At 39.7% G+C, this 17,350-nt stretch overlaps 2 protein-coding genes across 4 annotated transcripts in view; one reads left to right on the forward strand and one right to left on the reverse strand.

Moving 5' to 3' along the window:
- The window catches only part of aralar1 (calcium-binding mitochondrial carrier protein aralar1), a 115,480-nt gene that overhangs the window by 38,026 nt on the left and 60,104 nt on the right, over positions 1-17,350 (reverse strand). Inside the window, exons 1-2 of one of the 2 annotated variants that reach the window (XM_022083630.2) lie at positions 6,605-6,670; positions 6,392-6,460 (exon numbers count right to left, since the gene is read on the reverse strand). The exons of the other annotated variant lie outside the window; for it this stretch is intronic. Of the exons in view, the coding sequence (XP_021939322.1) occupies positions 6,392-6,460; positions 6,605-6,643 (108 nt within the window). The 5' untranslated portion in view covers positions 6,644-6,670. Of the gene's footprint in view, positions 1-6,391; positions 6,461-6,604; positions 6,671-17,350 lie in introns of those variants that run through there. 2 annotated transcript variants of the gene reach the window in all.
- Positions 7,866-14,995, forward strand: LOC110839449 (uncharacterized). 2 transcript variants are annotated; one of them, XM_022083637.2, is made up of 6 exons: positions 7,866-8,676; positions 9,729-9,901; positions 11,641-11,789; positions 11,933-12,017; positions 12,138-12,296; positions 13,203-14,995. In XM_022083637.2, exons 1-6 carry the CDS (start codon positions 8,589-8,591, stop codon positions 13,326-13,328), a joined length of 780 nt encoding a protein of 259 aa, XP_021939329.2. In that variant the 5' UTR covers positions 7,866-8,588; the 3' UTR covers positions 13,329-14,995. The 2 variants fall into 2 exon arrangements, with proteins under 2 accessions (XP_021939329.2, XP_021939330.2); XM_022083638.2 differs by having other exon boundaries at positions 11,647-11,789.

The raw sequence follows: 17,350 nt of genomic DNA on the forward strand, positions 1-17,350 counted from the left end.
CGCCGTCAAAACTCACAACTGGCCTCTCCGAATAGCACAATTAACGTCAGATTTCTCTGGATTCAATGTCATTTGCACGAGTGTTCCTGTCTGGTTTGGATGACGTCATCAAAGCTCATATGACGATGACTGGTAATGACGTAATCCAACATCCGTCGAACTGAAGTCCGCGAGTTCGGCGTGGTCTCCAACGTCGCAACATCTATACCGAATTTCATAAAAAAATCCGTTCAGCCGAGTGGCTCGCAGTCATCGTCAGCCGTGTGTCCATGTTGCCACAGAATGGGATCGCGGTGTTTCTTGGCCGCCTCGCCTGGCCGGGAGCCAGTGGCACGTGGTCTTGAGGAAATCGCATCCCACTTCGAGATGGCAGGGCCGAGTTTGGGTATGCGGGGATCCCCGGGACGCGCGCACAAGTGGGTCACCCGGCGCTCCGCACTCTGAGTTACGTTATGACATCCTGACATCTGGTTGACACCCCTCTCCTTTCAATTTTACGCTGGAAATGGGAACACGCCGAGAGGGAAACGAACAAATGTTGGTCTCTCACCCTTCAGAACGGAACGGAGGTTGAGGAAAAAGTCTGGACCTGAGATCGTATTAAATACGAACTTGGAGGAAATTACGATGACCTTTATAATTTGCAAATCTCCGCTAATGGCATTTTGAGCGACCAAATAAACACACGTCCATCATGCGTGGGGCATAAGAAATACATATCACATTTTGGTCTGAAAACTTCGGAACGTAAGACGAAGACAGGAACATAATATCAAACTATCTTTGTCGGCGTTTAGAGTGGATTTAACTGACTAAGGATAAGTTTCAACGGCAGGTTCTTATTGAAAACTTAAGCTACTTCCGGGGTTCTATAAGACGGCAAGAGGCTACGTATGGGGGTCTCAAGGACTGTGCTCCATGAAGATGGTTACGACTGCAGGCTGTTGTGACCGGAAATTGCCAGGAGGTGAGCACGCAGTGACAAGCGTACTTGCCACAAAGCGTCACGTGCTCCGCGCGAGGACCACGACACTTGTTCAACGACGCTCTGTTATCAGCGACTGTTACACTGGGCGTGAGTGTATCCTTTCAATGGAGAAAACGAGAAGTCAGAAAACGGAAATTATAATTTCTTTCCACAATTTTAGTTCGGGTTTTCTCGAAATAGGTCTCGCCACACCTAAACGTAAAGAAATGTGCTTCAAAATGTTCTGGTAAACTCTTTTTTTGAAACTGCAACAGCTGAACGGGAGTGGGTAATAAAAAAAGTTCATACAGGCTAATATTTCTTTAAAATCGCGTGGCCCTACGCGGATAATTTGTAACAAGTCGGTTTTGAAATTCAAATCGCAGTTTCTTGGGATAATTCTCACTGCCCCCCCCCCCCCCCCCGACCGGCTGTTCAGGGACCAAAAAAAAAGAAAAATATTACGAAACAAGCAAACAACCACTAACATTTCAGTTTAGCAAACTTAATAAAGTCAGTCTCATTAAAACTATTATACGCTACATGTTTCGGCAATTCCTATTTGCCATCTTCACGGGTTGCACCTTAGCCATAAGGTATTAAAAGTTGTTTTGTATTAATAAGATACATTAACATATGTGTGTACATTTTAACATATTATAGTACACTGTAATTAATTTCCACAAGTTACGAATCGACTTCTCGTTTGTCAGGAGCTCAAAGATCTTGCCGGATCGCCGGATTTAGCTCCGTGTGACTTCTTCCTCTTCCCAAAGATGAAAATTCAGCTAAAGGGAAGGAGATTTGAGACGATAGAAGAGATTCAGGCAGAATTGCAGATGGTGCTTGACAGGCTGACAAAGAAAGATTTCCAGGGATGCTTCCAGGCTTGGCAGCGGCGCTGGGATCGTTGTGTTCACTCCCAGGGGAACTACTTCGAGGGTGATGGATGAATTTAATACCTGAGATAAGTGTACGGGTTTTTATACGCGCAGTCTTGAAACTTTCCGATCGCACCTCGTATATCTCAACCCTGAATCGACGATCGAAGTCCATTCTTCAGCTCGTAGCTGGTCGAATGGTAATCGCCTCGACTGTCCTCTCTCTCTCTCATCAGAAAAGCTACGAAATCCGCTCTTCAAGACTCCGTAAGCTGAAAGGAGGTGGCGATTGGATCAGGGGGTTCCGAGATCTGGAGACCGCATGTGGGGGTGTGGACCTCGTGCTTAAGGGAGCAGATGTTCGCCGCGTTCGATAACAATCAGTGGCGTGAGTCGCGTTACGTAACCCTCTCATTCCGAAAATTATTCCTCAGCAGGTGGACGGATATTTTGAGAGAGCGAACCACCCCGTGTGCCTCGTGCCAGAACAGTCACACGCTCATCTGCGTCCACTCGATTTCTCCGCAGACGCGAATGAACGACAAAAACTTTTGGTCCGAATTCTCCAATCTGAATAAAATTCTACATCAGCTTTGTGCATCGTTTCATGGTCTCTCACTCAGAGGGAGGAACACAGATTGCAGGTGTTTGAGAATCGGGTGTTGAGGAGGATATTTGGGCCTAGGAGAGAAGACGATGGGGCGTGGAGAAAACTGCATAATGATGAGCTCAAAAATCTGTACTCCTCCCCCAGTATTGTCAGGGTGATTAAGTCGAGAAGAATGAGATGGGCTGGGCATGTAGCGCGCATGGATGGGGGCAAGGGGTGTGCACCGGGTATTGGTTGGGAAGCCTGAGGGGAAGAGACCTCTGGGGAGACCCAGACGTAGATGGGAGGATAATCTCAGGCGGGATCTATGGGAGATAGGAGTTGAAGGAGACTGGATTTTGTTGGCCCAGGACAGGGTCTGGTGGAGGGCTTTGGTTAATTCGGTGATGAACCTTCGGGTTCCGTAAGCCATCTGGTTGGTTGGGTCCACTATTTGGGAAGCCTGAGGGGAAGAGACCTCTGGAGAGACCTAGACGTAGATGGGAGGATAATGTCAGGCGGGATCTATGGGAGATAGGAGTTGAAGGAGACTGGATTTTGTTGGCCCAGGACAGGGTCCGGTGGAGGGCTTTGGTTAATTCGGTGATGAACCTTCGAGTTCGGTAAGCCATCTAGTTAGTTAGTTAGTTAGTTAATGAGAATTAACACTGCCGTTTTTACCATAACTGCGCTCAAGGTGTAAAGAAGTGGGGGCGAATATGTGCGTTCGACGTCCGTTATAAGTAAAAGGTAAGAGTAACAGAGAGGTCGGGTTGAGAGGACTAGCAAATGAAAATATTCTGTCCACACTTAAAATTTTATTTCGCGGGCGGAAGTACTTTGTAGCTCCCCGTCTCAGTTCCTGTCTGGTTTACGTAACCAGGGAGTTCACCGACAAACCTTCGGTTTCCGTAAAACACGACCAGATGACGATTCTGTTCCCAGGAACTAGTTGGCCAAAAATTTAAGACTAAATTCTCGACGCTGTGCCAGTTGGCTGGGGCAGCCAGAAAATAATCGAACGGCGATCTCCCTCTCTCAGCATTTAAAGTTGGCAACTTGGCAAGCATTAAAACTGGCGAACTGTGAACCTCGCCGAGCGGGAGAGGGGAATTATATTTTGCAAGCAAAAGCCGGCCATAAAAACGAAAATAAACTTTTGGGCTCTTGCCTACGCGGAATTGTGCGGCCTACATAACAGATTACATGGTTCGAAAATGACCATCGAACGTCGCTACTGAACCTGACAAGTGTTTGGGACTTATCATAACCTAACCTAAAAGAAGCTAAGCTAAGCTCACCCAGGGCTTGCCTACGTGGCTCAAATGAAGGCCGAGTGATTTGAATTTTGTAAAAAAAAAAATTTCGAAAAATTTTTGATTTCGCGAGATTTTTCGCCAATTTTGGAACTTCATATAATTTATTCAAAAATTATGAAAGATTTTGAAATTTTCAATTTTTTTTTTTACTTTTTGAGTTTCTTAGGCAATTCTGGAAACTTTTTCAGATCTTCAAAAACAATTTTTTTTTAATTTTCCAAAATTTTAACTTTTACATAGTATATTTTGTAATTTTCCAAAATTTTGACCTAACCTAACTTAACCTGACATAGCCTAACGTAACGAAACCTATCCTAACCTAACTTAATCCCTGAGTATCTTAAATTATGATCGCCAGCCATTCGACAATCCACATTTTCGGTTCCTAGAAATCGCTGTTAAATAAATTCAGAAAGGGTCTAACAAAATCTTAACAGCCCAATCACTTCCTTCAATGCACACGAGACTCGAAAGCGTAGATTACGTGATAAAAAAGAAACATTATACACACACACACAGCACGCAAGTGTTACCAAATATCGTCCTGATAAGCATTGTATCTTTCAACATAAGTTTCATTGACGAACTCTAACCTACTTATCTTCTTATTCACAAAATAAAGAGAAAAAGCTATCTCCAATCAAATTTACGTACTATACTTCCACTTTTATCACTGTTATCACTAAAATTCATTTTAAACATTTTCTACGTTTATCTGGATCTGCTGAGAGAGCATCACAGATTCAAACACAGGACCCTGACTTCGTTTATAAGACTACAAACTATTCAATGAATGCAAATATTAGTCTGTGTTAGCCTATGCGTTGAAATGACTAGTTTAGATCGGCCTCTAAAATTTCATAGAACTAATAATCCAGTCCGTACCGCAAAGAAAACAAATCACCATTACAAATATAAATGTCAATTCTGTTCGAGGAAATAACCTGTGATGCGAAATCCAGTTAAAACAGGCGGTAAATATTCTTCCCGCTGAACTTTAATGGTGGTCAAACATCATGGATACCCAAACTCACCGACCACATCTGCAGCCATACGTCGCATTCATCTGATAGACCTGTTGCGCAAGCGCTGACCGTACGAAATACGTAACCATGACGTCAGAGACCTTCACCTCGACAGTTACGACATGCAACAAAAGACTCGCGCTACAAGTAAGTCAAGGTTTTTCTGCTTCGATTTGGGTTATAATTGGTTCAAGGAAAGCATATGGTTTCAACAACCTCAACCCGTTTTGCAACAATTTTCTGCAATGTCTCGTAGCCATGATATGGATATTAGAGACATCTAGCAACGCATCAAACATATAGCTTGTGATATCCTTTGTACTCTTTGAATTCCATGAAATGCGGGGCAGCGCTGTCGTGCGTACGCTTTTGGAACCAACGGCGTTAATAAACGTACATATTTTGCCATGACTTGTGATTTCTATTCCATATACATACAAAGACAACAAAGGAGGATTATGTTTTAAAAATGTACAATGGCAGAAGAAATTACGGGATTCTGGAACACAGACCAACATGAAGATTTTTTCATAAAAGGCTAGTTCATCACCAAATATTTCTTTGTAACTGTTATCAGAAGAAGCATTTCTTACGTCATCTGGAACATTTCAGGAGAAAGTTGATAAAATATTTTTGTTATGTGAGTTCCTTTGCCACTTAACAGTCAAATAACTGTACATAAACTTAATATTCTTTCACTTACGAACTCCACAGAACACAGAACTCATCAGGACTTAACAATCGTTCAGTTCCTTTACGAGAAAAGAATGTTCATTACCTCGTTCACAACATCCTGCCAATGGACCCTATTCTGAGCCTGTCCAAACCGTCTTCAAGGTCTCCCAAGTGACCTCTTCCCTTCTGATTTTACAAAACAAAATTTTGTATGTAATTATCATCACTCCCATTTGTGCTACAAGGCCTACCCATCTTTCTTTTCAACTAATGCAGCATTTTCATTCTGTACGATATGGTGTCCAAAGCAATGCTCTTCCACATTCCCAACAGCAAGTTTGTAAAAACTTAATTTATACAATATATCAAAACTATGTTCACATAACTGAAATCACTCAGCTTCTGAATCTACTTCCTTAATGCACCAAACCATTCAATTGCATATCAATAAATGATCTTGACATTTAAGTCATGAGGCACGTTCGTTTAGCTTACCTACCACTATTTTCCATGTTTCAGACAATTCCTTCTACACTTCAATCTCTACTAAAATATTAGTTGTGATGTTTCGTCTCTTCAAATCATTCACTTCATTTTTTACGATCGCCCTCTAAAAATAAATTCAACAATCCAACCAAAATAAATGTCGATCAATAACACAACTACAGAATTTAAAGCCTGCCTTGTAGAACTGCCATCAATTAAGTTATATATTCTGTTTGATTTTCCTACATAATTAAACGTTTATAAGGTCCTGCTGCCCTAAAACAGAAGAAACTGGCAACTAAAATACATAATAAAGCAGTTCTTAACAAAGCACGGCTACCTACATAAATCGAATTACATGTAATAAACACATCTACAAAGCAAAACTGCATTCAAACCGATTACACGCTATACTAATTACCTTTGACAAAACAATAATACACACCCACCTCTTGACAGGATGCTTGTAGAAAGAACACATTGAAAAGCCAGTCCTTTACCATTCCCAAATTGGATGCCTAAAATGGAACATATTTTTCAGTTAATTTCTTGCAATGTATCGTCACGTCTTAATGTAGTAGTGCTAAGCGATACTTCTTGGTGCGTTTGTTTGTTTCAATTACACATATACAATGAATAAACATTAGAAACACGACTTCTACCTCCTTCTCAGACGTATCGAACACACCGGACGCGGCCATAACGTAAACTTAAATAGGTTAGAGAACTAAATTTCAATAACACTTACCCTGACATCTATGATAAAATAACTGCATTGCGCAACCAGGTTCGTCAGCTCAACAGATCTTATAGTTCAATGGAATATATAGATGCTGACTGGTTTCATGTGGTTCAAGATAGGGACGGGTGGCAGGATCTGGTTAACACAATATTGATGGAGTCAGACACTGGTCTTACATATGATTACACCAACATAACCATACTTAACCTACCATTCAGGTGTCGGTTTTCAGCGAATCTGGTCTCGCTCTCTCTTTCATAAAAAACATTGACAGTGGAACCACGGTTCCGGAGAATCTGACGTAAATACGTCTTTCTATTTAAATTATATTTAGGCAATAAATACAATGAAAGGAAGTTTATATATTACCTTTATTCTAAATATTCCCTTTATACATGCTTTATAATTGAGTAAATAGTTTGATTAAGACATTGCTTGTTCAACTTGAATTAGTTACGCTTATTATGGGTCTGTGGTATCTGAAATATGTCATAAAATTTTTACACTTTAGAGTATCAACATTTCGTGCAAACACCATATCTATACAAGATTTTTATCTACATTGAGGATTTGACATCAACATTAAGCCAAACGTTTCCTCCATAAATGTGACAAAGCTTCGATTTTCCTCCTTCTTTAAATCAATGTTAAAATCTCCTGCCAATATTATGGGCATTGTATTACTACCTTCTGTGGCCATAATTGAAAACATCTCTGTAAATTTGGGGTGGAAGGCAGTATCACAGATTTCTTAATAATTCTTATATAATAAGATAAGTACTTGTGATAGTCTGAAACGTTTCTAACAGCACAAAATTATTTACTCTATGACACACTTCTTCTACAAGCGATTCACAGCTCAGCCTTTTCCGCAATAACGAAAGCGGATTGTTGACTGCAATAATTAAACACAACAATTCCTAGTAAACAGATGATGTAACAATTAGTTATGCACGCAGAAGTTCATATAAAAGCTGACCATCCCCGGCGAGTAGGAGGGCGCGGCGGTGTGCGCGGAAGGGTCAGGGCGCGAGCCCGCCTGGAGCCGCCGCCGGTGCAGATCTTGGTGGTAGTAGCAAAAACTCCGTGCCTATACCCGGCCGCCGGAAGGCAGAGCACTAACTGAGAGGTTTGACTCGAGGTTAGCTGGTGTGGGGAACCCCTTAGTTCGGCAACTCGGAAGACACTCGTGCCGAATGAGGGCTGCCAGAGTTCACCCAAGGGCAACCGAGGGCGACTGATGTTCAGCAGGCCAGCCGAAGCCATCCCCAAAAGACGGCCAAGTCAGCACAACGAGTGGTTAGACTACTCGGCTACCCTGACTGAGGTTTTCCGTGCTTTCCTCAGTTGTAAGGCGAATGCCAGGGTATAACTTAATAGGGGCACGGCCCGCCACCCTTTCCCCCGATCATGGAGGCCATCAGCTGAAGTGATCTTCCCCCCATGCCGCAGAGGCCTTCAGCCGAAACGGCCCCTCCCTCTCTGGGTTCATACCCTAGAGACCCAACCAACCAAATTCCTTCGACAACTTGCCTGACAGGATAACCTCCCATCAGCAGCAACAAATCCCAGTTTGAATGGTCGAGGCTCCCGCCATGACGAAACCCCGTTAGCGTTAGCAAAATTTCCGTTCTATATTACGACCGTTTACCATTTCCAGCAATGCGTCTTGTGCGCAGGAATGGTTTCACCTAGGTAGGGACGATGCTTGCGCTTGCGCAGGCCTCTGCCCTCAGTTAGCTTCTTTGGTTGGTTGGTTCCATATTTACACATTGTTGGTATGGATCTGACGTCACACACAAAACAGCTCCTGATTGGCCAGGATAAGTTTGTATTATTGAAATCCCGACAGCATTGTTGCTGAACAACTGTTTGGTTTGTGACAGTAATAATGGTTTAGAAGTATGCTCAGTATAGTGTGTTTAGTGGTGAATTTTCAGTCTGTTTCGAAATTGAAAATGGAATCAAGATCAAATGTACCGATGACAAACAGTAAGTATTTTAATGAATTTCAGTTTACCTATTCCACTACATGATTTAATGAAGCTACAATGCCAATAAGAAACTTAAAACTTTATATGAGACCTTTCCTACAGCTTCAGAAACTGAAATACAACTGCAGTATTCTTTTGAAACTATTTTAAACATGTTTCTTGTCTCATCATGTCCAATTTCTGAAAAATGAAGGATGAGGATATTTATATGAAAAGAATTTGGATAATTCTTAGTATGAGGGAGGAGCATTTATTGCAAGATTTCACTATGAACTGTTCAATAAAATATTTCAAATTAAACAGAATGATATCAACTGGATATAATGAGACAGCAAGTGCTATTGGGAGAGTGGAATACAGAAGGCTGAAACTGTAGCATCGGTTGCGTACATAAACTTTAAAAATATAGAAGCACTTCTCTAAGCAATTAATAAAAGATAGAAATAGCATGTTCATTTAAAAAAGAACTGAGCTCACCTCGTGAAAGTGAGGTTAAGCTGTCTAATAATCTTTAGGAACTGACACTTTGTCAGATGGTAGTTAGAATATCTGGTGAATTGGAAGTAATGTAAGAAGGAATCGATCGTGGCCTATTTTAGCGCATGCTAAAGAGACTTTCATCCTTTTGTGCCCCACTGATTAATAGTGTGGTAGCACTGGGGACGATCTGCACCAGTCCCACCTGCCTCCCATCCTTATAATGTGTCTCTACGATTCATTTTAATGTTATCCTCATATTTCCTTCTGTCTTTCATGGGGAATTTTCCGAAGAGATTTCCATACTAGAATTTGATAAACGATCATTGTCTCCACCCATCCCAGCTACATGCTGAGCCAATCACAACGTTCCTCATGTGATAAGTTACTCGCTTCCTTCATGCTTCTTGTGTTCGAATATTTTCACAGATAATTTTTCATATCTATTCAAAAAATACATTACTCATTTTGAAATACATTCTGTGTATTATACAAGTACAATTTTAAGTTTTGAAACAACATGATATGTAATACGTTGTGGGGTACTACCTTATGCTCCTCCACATTCTTTAGGCTGCGCGTCTTCTCCGAACATGGATGTACCAATTGCGGAGGGCACGGTCAAGAGACTCGTGAAATATTTCAGTGAAAAATTCACTGGTGTTCAGGAAGAACTGTGTTATGCAACGTATAGAGCTGAAACTCACTGCTGCATAAATACAGCAAAGAAGAGCCGTACAGTCGAGGTAACTTTTCTAGTATACTTACTTAAATGGTCATAGCCTTTCTTGAAAAGGTGACAGGTACTCAGCTGATTAAAAGCCCAAAATTTCATTACTTTGTACACAAGAACACCACTGGACCTTATCCTAATCCAGATAAATCCAGTCCACAGTCTCACATAATTTATTTAAGAGCCATTTTAATATTATACTTCCACTTATGCCTAGTTTTCTTGCAAGTGGTCTTGTTCCTTCAGGTTTTTACCATGCGTGCTACCATCTCACATTTCTTCGTTGTGTCACATATCTTTGTGTCTCCATTATCGGTGTGCACAGAAGGAAATAATATGGCTGATGTGTCTGTTTATTTATTTACATATTTCAACTCAAGAACCTCTGGGCAGATCTTAGTGAAATTTGGTATTGAAGTTATGCCATTGTAGACTACTCCATATTTTTTTCTTCAGTTTATTACAGCTGGTTATAATAACGTAGTAAATATGTGAGACATTGCTGAGGTTTTGTTGGTTATGTAGTTTTTGTTGTTAAAAGTATGTACAGTAATAAAATAAATTATTGTATTATAGATTATATATGTATTCGAACAGGACAGCTGTCATGACATGAAAATACTTACTTCGTTCAGATACCATTTAAATTGTAGTTTGGTTTCTGAATAACTTTTGTCCATCTGCTCAATTGTTCCTTTACATTTCCCTTGAAAATGGGGGAAATTTATTCCTCCAAATATTGGCAACCATCTACAAGTCCACGTACGTTATGACCGTGAAGACCACGGTCAAGATCTTCGTCGCCACGAGAACTTCGTATATCAGGGACATTAATTTTTGTCTTCTGGGCATTAACACCACGTGGACTTGCTGGTAGATACCAACATTTTGGGGGTACATGCTGCTTCATGATTACTTCAACAGCACCGGTGATTTTCATGTATATAATTTTATATATCTTATCAATGTATCTGTAACCCAATCCATTGTCCTCCGCCTCCTATTCTTCAGCACCAAGGTTTGGATCTTATGTCTGCTTCATTTTCAGTTGGTCCTTCCACCTGTTCTGGGGGCTTTAAAGAATCTTCTTCCTTTTTATATGTAGCTCTTACTCTGTTTAAGTGTCTGAAGAAGTTTCATTCTGCTTTTCCTAATTATATCATTTCAACTAAATGTATAATTCATTACTAATTTTGTTGCAATGCAAATCCAGCGACACTACTGAGGAATTTCATTAGTGTAGTTTCTGTCCTTTGTTAGTGTCCTCACTTCTGAGCTGAAATTTAATGTGTGTCTTTATTTATCACTCTTCTCTTTTGGCCCACGTATTTAATTATTTTTTTTTAATTTTATCTCTGAATATTATTATATCCTGGACAAGGCAATTTACTTGTTCATTTTAATTATTATACAGACCATGTGTTGATCGTGCAGGGTATTTTCCTGCGAAAGGCATAATTTTAATTTTATTTACCTATATTGTCTAATTCATGTTCATGTACTTCTCTCAAAATACTTTCTTTATTAATCGCTTTATGTGTCCACCGAAACACCATAACAATTCAATGAAACACTATTATAATTTAAATGCAATGTTGTAGGATTACTTTCACTAGTCTAATTAACAAATTAAAATTTTATATTTTTCCCCCCTCTGAAGACTTTGGGGGGGATATTCAATTAAGAACTGAACAACAAGAATTCAGCAAATTGAAACACAGGTTACGTAGAAATGAATCTAAAATCGCACAGCTCCAGTTTCAGATTAAAGTTCGACGAGAACAAGTAACCTTGGAAGAAGATTCGAATCACCCGAAGGTGAAGGATCTGGTGAAGTTCTTCGAGTCTGCAGGCAAAACACCGACAGAATCAAAGGAGGAAAGGCGAGGCCTTAAATTGAGGTTTGTTCTCTTTTTTAATTGGTTTCCTCTACATCCTCTTCTACAAAATACAATCCAAGCTCTTCGTCCCCTTGTATTTACCTCTCAAGTGGTCCCTTACACACAAAGTTTATAAATGTTTGTTATTTTTTCCATATGTGCAGCCAATCACTGAATGCTTTTCACAACGTGCAACGGAATGATAAACGCGTCACTAAGCAGCTGGACATGTTCAAGCTTCGGCAACAGGTATGCCACAAGAAGTGAATTTTACAATCACATAAAAGAAAAGGAAAAATTAACATTATTCGTTTGTTTAAAGGATTGGCTACACTTTCTAAACAAGATCTGTTTTTGTTTTTTGAGCAGGTGACTGACATTCACACAGCATCCCTTGCGATACAGGCAGGATTATGTGGGTTATTTGACTCTTATGAAGAATTCATTTCGTCCCTAGTGAGAAAACAAAACAACAAGATCGCAGAACAGCAAACGACGCAGCAGGCAGCACTGGATGAAGAAGATGAGGTAATCAGATGGAATGATGGTGACATATTCATTAGGAAGTACTTTTATAAGTTTAGACTATTCATGCATTCTTAAAAATGTAATTATTCATTTTAAACTGCAAGTAATGTTAAATGAAACATGAAGATGATAATGAATTTTGTGTAAGTAAAGTGATGTAAAGTAAAACAGTCTTGCTACACACCATGCAGGTCGTTTGGGGGGGGAGTGGCGGTATAGCTCCTACTCATTCTTGACTTTGGGACTAGATGGGGGTGAGTGGTCAGCATCACGTCCCGGCCACACTTTACCCCTGAACCCCAGAGCCTGTCTGAAGGCAGAGGCTAGAGGAAAAATCCTCTGCCCCCGTCGGGGATCGAAACCCAATCGTCCAACCCATAGCTAGTCACTATACCGACTGAGCCATCCTCATATCTCTTATTTAATTTCTCTCTGTACACAAATCTTTAATAAACTGAATTAAACAGGTAACATTTATTGCATTAAGTAACCCAAAATGAAAAATTAACAGATCTTGTAATCGTAGCATTTGTTACTTGAAAGTAAAATATAAAACAGATGTGAAGTTATCTCTGCGGCTAAGCACCACGCTGTGGAGACATATAGGGGGAGTGGATGTAAAGCTCCACACATTCTTAAACTTGGCACTACCTGCAGGTGAGGAGTCTCTTCCGCACTATGGTCACGTTGCCCCAGGAACAGAGCACATGGCATCCACTAGACAGGACGCTATTAAAACATCAGACTTGTGCTCGGCCCCTCCTAAAGCCTCAAATCAAATGAACTTATAAGACTGGTTAATTTAAACATTTTCTATATACAAAGATTTATTAGATTCAGGTGTTCTAATGCATGAAGTGATGCAAAATATACAAAACATTTACGCAAATGTTGTTCACTTTCAAGGTAACGAAGGAGAACGCAACTGAAGTGTGTGAAACTGGCCTAACTGTCGAAAGAAGGAAGAGTTGTTGGAAAAAGTTGAAAGAACTGAAGATGAACAACAAAGATTTCAAGAACAGATTGAAATAACCCTATGGCAGATGGACAAACGATGGCGACTCGCGTGTGTAACTTCTGTTCAAGCAGGACTGACACGGATACTTGCAAGACCATCTTACGTCTCAGGACTACAATGTTGTGCTGCGTAGTCTGGTTGAAGTTTACTGGCTGTTCTCAAGACCAACAGTGAGATACTTCATGGCATGGACGAACGTCATCAACTTCATCACATGGTGTGGGGTTTTCCCCTTTTCCCCAGCTGTCCTTCAAAGATACTGGTCAGAAGTTGGCCGTGCAGTAGGTTGAAGCCTTGACGATGCTCATCATTGGCGATGGGATGAAAGACTACCCTTCTTGTCAAGAGGTCATCACATTCTGAGGAGTTCATCCAACAATAAAACTGTAGAGGCTTCTGAAGTTACACAAGGCCTACTGTGAGTTCCAATGTGGCCCTAACCTATCGCTCGGCCCATCTGGCCTGTCTGCGCAGCAAACACCTGGAAAAGTCATCCATACCATCAAATCTCTCTTTGCTAGTCCTCAGACCATCCTTAATTTCACATTGGTGTTCACCAGAGTGCCAGTTTCAGAGGCCCAACACCTCCTGAGCCATTCCTTCGGTAAAGATATCCCGATACTCTTTCGTGACTTGTGCCCCTTGTCTCGCTCCTCTTCCTGGGGGGAAGAGCGAGACAATTCCCAATTGATCTCACCAAGTTTCAACATTGTCAGACCTGTTTCCATATTCCAACCATTTTATCACCCATATGATAGTATGCATCTATGAAACATGGTGAATTTGTACCAGACTACATGGCTTCCTCATATTGTATGTATAGTACAAATAATGTTAACAATATTAATGTTTTTTTATTCTCTAAATAAAATATATTCGTGGTTTACTCAGTCACTCCAGGCATATGTCGGGTAAATTAAACTTGCTGTTATTCCCTAGGAAACCTGTGAGGGCAGGGCTGGTGCTGCTACCTCTGTTGGGGATCACGAACCTCGTCAACATAACAGAGGCATCTCTGGATCAGGCGGTGTGGGCGGGTATTCGCCCGTGGTTGTACACGACACAATTTTTTAACCTCATTATAAGGATTCGTCATTGCTTTCTTGTGATGTAATTTATGCTGTCTCGGTATTTGTCTGGGTTCCTGCTCGCACAAAACAACCTCACGTACAGACACCGTTGATCCTGCTTCGTATTCGGGAGGTTCGGGGTTTAAAGCTCGGCCTGGAGACCGGATCTGATGACTGAGATTTTTAGTGGTTTTCCTCAGTCCCTCCAGAAAAATAAATTGATAGTACATTGAATTAGGCCACGATCACTTCCTTCCACGTCATTTTCAATTCATTATTCACTACATTCCTCTCAGTCGTAAATAAATATATCTGAGGTGACGCTGGTCCCTTTACCTCGAAAGCAATTACCCTTTCCAATGAGCGTGAGTATCCTTGACCTATTCCATTACGAACAGCCGTACGCCCCTTCCCTTCACAGCAGCGCCAGTGGTGGAGAGTTACGTGACTAAAGCCCCGTCCACGACTAAATGACGTTGTTGTTTTTCCAGCGACGTTGCAATGAATGTTGCAGATGTGAACGTCCAGACAGAAATTGAAAACTGTCAAGCCTGTAGTTTGGTGACGTAAAATTTCACTTGTTTTTAATAAATCTTTGCTTTTATCTATTATATTTCTTCCTTTATTTGCATTCCCGAACGTTATATTTTAAAAAATAACAAGATAACCGCGTACTGGGTCTAAGATTTCAATAACAAATATAAAATTATACAGACACGTTAAAAAAATATCATTAGTGAGGACAACGCGACTTTTGAAGTCACAGCAGAGAATGTTGAGCCATTTCGACAGTAGACATTTGCAATAATTCCAAATAACTTCTCTTGTCCTTAAATGTGAATAGAGTTCGGGGTTGACCTACTCTGGAAATTTTTATGGCTCATATGAGACCAGGATTAATATTTTTTCATCTTCATTGAATTTAAATTGGCTGATTCCTAGTTGAGACTTCAAAGCACATGATTTAAGGATAAGCGACAGGGAACCTGTCCCTTAATAACATGAAATATATACGAATATTAGTTTTTATTTCCGGGTTGGGTTACATTTTATATGTAATGTTTATCTGTGGAAGCCACTTTGAAACTTCAGCGGAGTTAAATTATATTCCCTCGGGGGCGCGTTCTATAATATTGTAGATCAGCAAATTGCAGTCAGCCGTAATTACGTGAAAGCGCTCTGAACTATAATGCAGTTATTTATGGTCAGGACGCTTCAAATTCGAAGTTGTAAATTTTCAGCGGGACAACAGGCATCCGGGTCGAAGGTTTTTCACAATATATTTAATTAATTAATCTTGTCCGTATAATCACAATTTAAAATTTAAAATTAAGATAATTAAAATATCATGTGATGCTCCTTATCGAAACATTCGATTTACATTTGGAACATCACTTTCTCACTACATGTTTCGGTTCTTAAATGAACCATCTTCAGGTGTGTAAAAATTACAATTATATAAACTTAAAACTTAATCATAATTTCTTATATGCAACTTTTTTGTAGTTCTTTATCAGTTATTAGTGAGAAAGTGATGTTCCAAATGTAAATCGAATGTTTCGATAAGGAGCATCACATGGTATTTTAATTATCTTAATTTTAAATTTTAAATTGTGATTATACGGACAAGATTAATTAATTAAATATATATTTTCACAATATGACGCAACTCTATCATCTTATGAATATTTTTCAGTAGTTACGAACTCTCTTTGCTTTATAATTCTCTTCTTCATCGCCTCGTTTTCTTCGTTTTTCTTCCTTCGTTCACTCTCTTTCCTCTTTCGAGTCCTTCATCACAATCGTCTTCACAAATCTCACCCATTGTTCATTACAGTCGGACTGATACAGTTCTGTCATTTTATGTTGGCCCATGACCTGCGTCGGAGGGGTGGGAAAGGGGAGGAAGGGAAAATGGCGGGAGGGGTACAACAATAAACGTATCACTGTAATTGTTCTGACAGAGTCGTTGCACTCCCGATGGAAAAAAAACACAAAAGCGCCTATGTTATTTCATTTATGTTACACGCTACACAGCAGAGTAAGAGAAGTTGCCGCGTATTCGCGGCGCTACGTACAACGAGAACGAAAGAGTGCGATAATATGTAAAAAGGTGTTTGATTTAAAACCACACAGACGCTGATATTCGCTCAGATTATTAAGAAATTACTCGTATTTTATAGAAACGGGAAATCATTTCCGTGTTCTCATAAACTCACATTTGTTATCACTAAATTCTTATCTACACCATCGTATCCTACTTATTTACTTTAATATTTTTTTTAATATTTTAATATTTTTCCGTCAAATCACAATTTTAATAAGATAATAAAATATAAAATATTTAAAATATCATTTCACGTTCCGCATCGAATGATCGATTTACAAACTGGAACGTCTCTCTTACGACATGTTTCGGTTATATTTAACCGTCCTCAGGTATAAATTAGATTGGTAAAATTTAAAACTCGAATTACAATCATTTACAATGTTATGCAGTTTACATTTTATGACATTCTTTGATGTAATGTTCCATCTATGACCAGATCTAGAAAGTTGTATCTTCCCTTCAAGTATCTCAACTGTATTTTTGCATGTATTTCTCAGCTGTCATACACTAAATAACATTCCATCCTCCTCCTGAAATAAGTCACACTACAAAACGTGAGTCTGGTAGAACTTCAATTTTGTCGTGTAAAAATTAATGACAGTTACGACAGGAAAAATATAAAATATGGACAATCTTTACCACACTTCATACTTTTAAAACTTCCTATTTATATTTCACAGACATTCCGTTAAGATTCCGATGGAAAAAGATAGAACCAAGAGAAGATATGTGAAAAATTATATATAAATAATAGCAATCAAATAATTAATAAGATTAAATCTGAAAATAGTAATTATAGCTTGCAAAAAGTAAGCAGCAGTTTAAAAGAACAGAAAAATCCACTATTAATTAAATA

This window comes from Zootermopsis nevadensis, unplaced genomic scaffold (genome assembly GCF_977971745.1).
Source record: "Zootermopsis nevadensis isolate Lab colony 2312 unplaced genomic scaffold, Znev_1.0 Znev_ptg000010l, whole genome shotgun sequence".
Lineage (NCBI taxonomy): Eukaryota > Metazoa > Arthropoda > Insecta > Blattodea > Termopsidae > Zootermopsis > Zootermopsis nevadensis.

Excerpts from the sequence above, each read along its gene's own strand:
- LOC110839449 (XM_022083637.2), top strand. The coding sequence starts at position 8,589 with ATGCTCAGTATAGTGTGTTTAGTGGTGAATTTTCAGTCTGTTTCGAAA. Across the intron at positions 11,790-11,932 it reads AGGCGAGGCCTTAAATTGAG|CCAATCACTGAATGCTTTTC; the intron begins GTTTGTTCTCTT and ends CCATATGTGCAG. Across the intron at positions 12,297-13,202 it reads CACTGGATGAAGAAGATGAG|GTAACGAAGGAGAACGCAAC; the intron begins GTAATCAGATGG and ends TTCACTTTCAAG.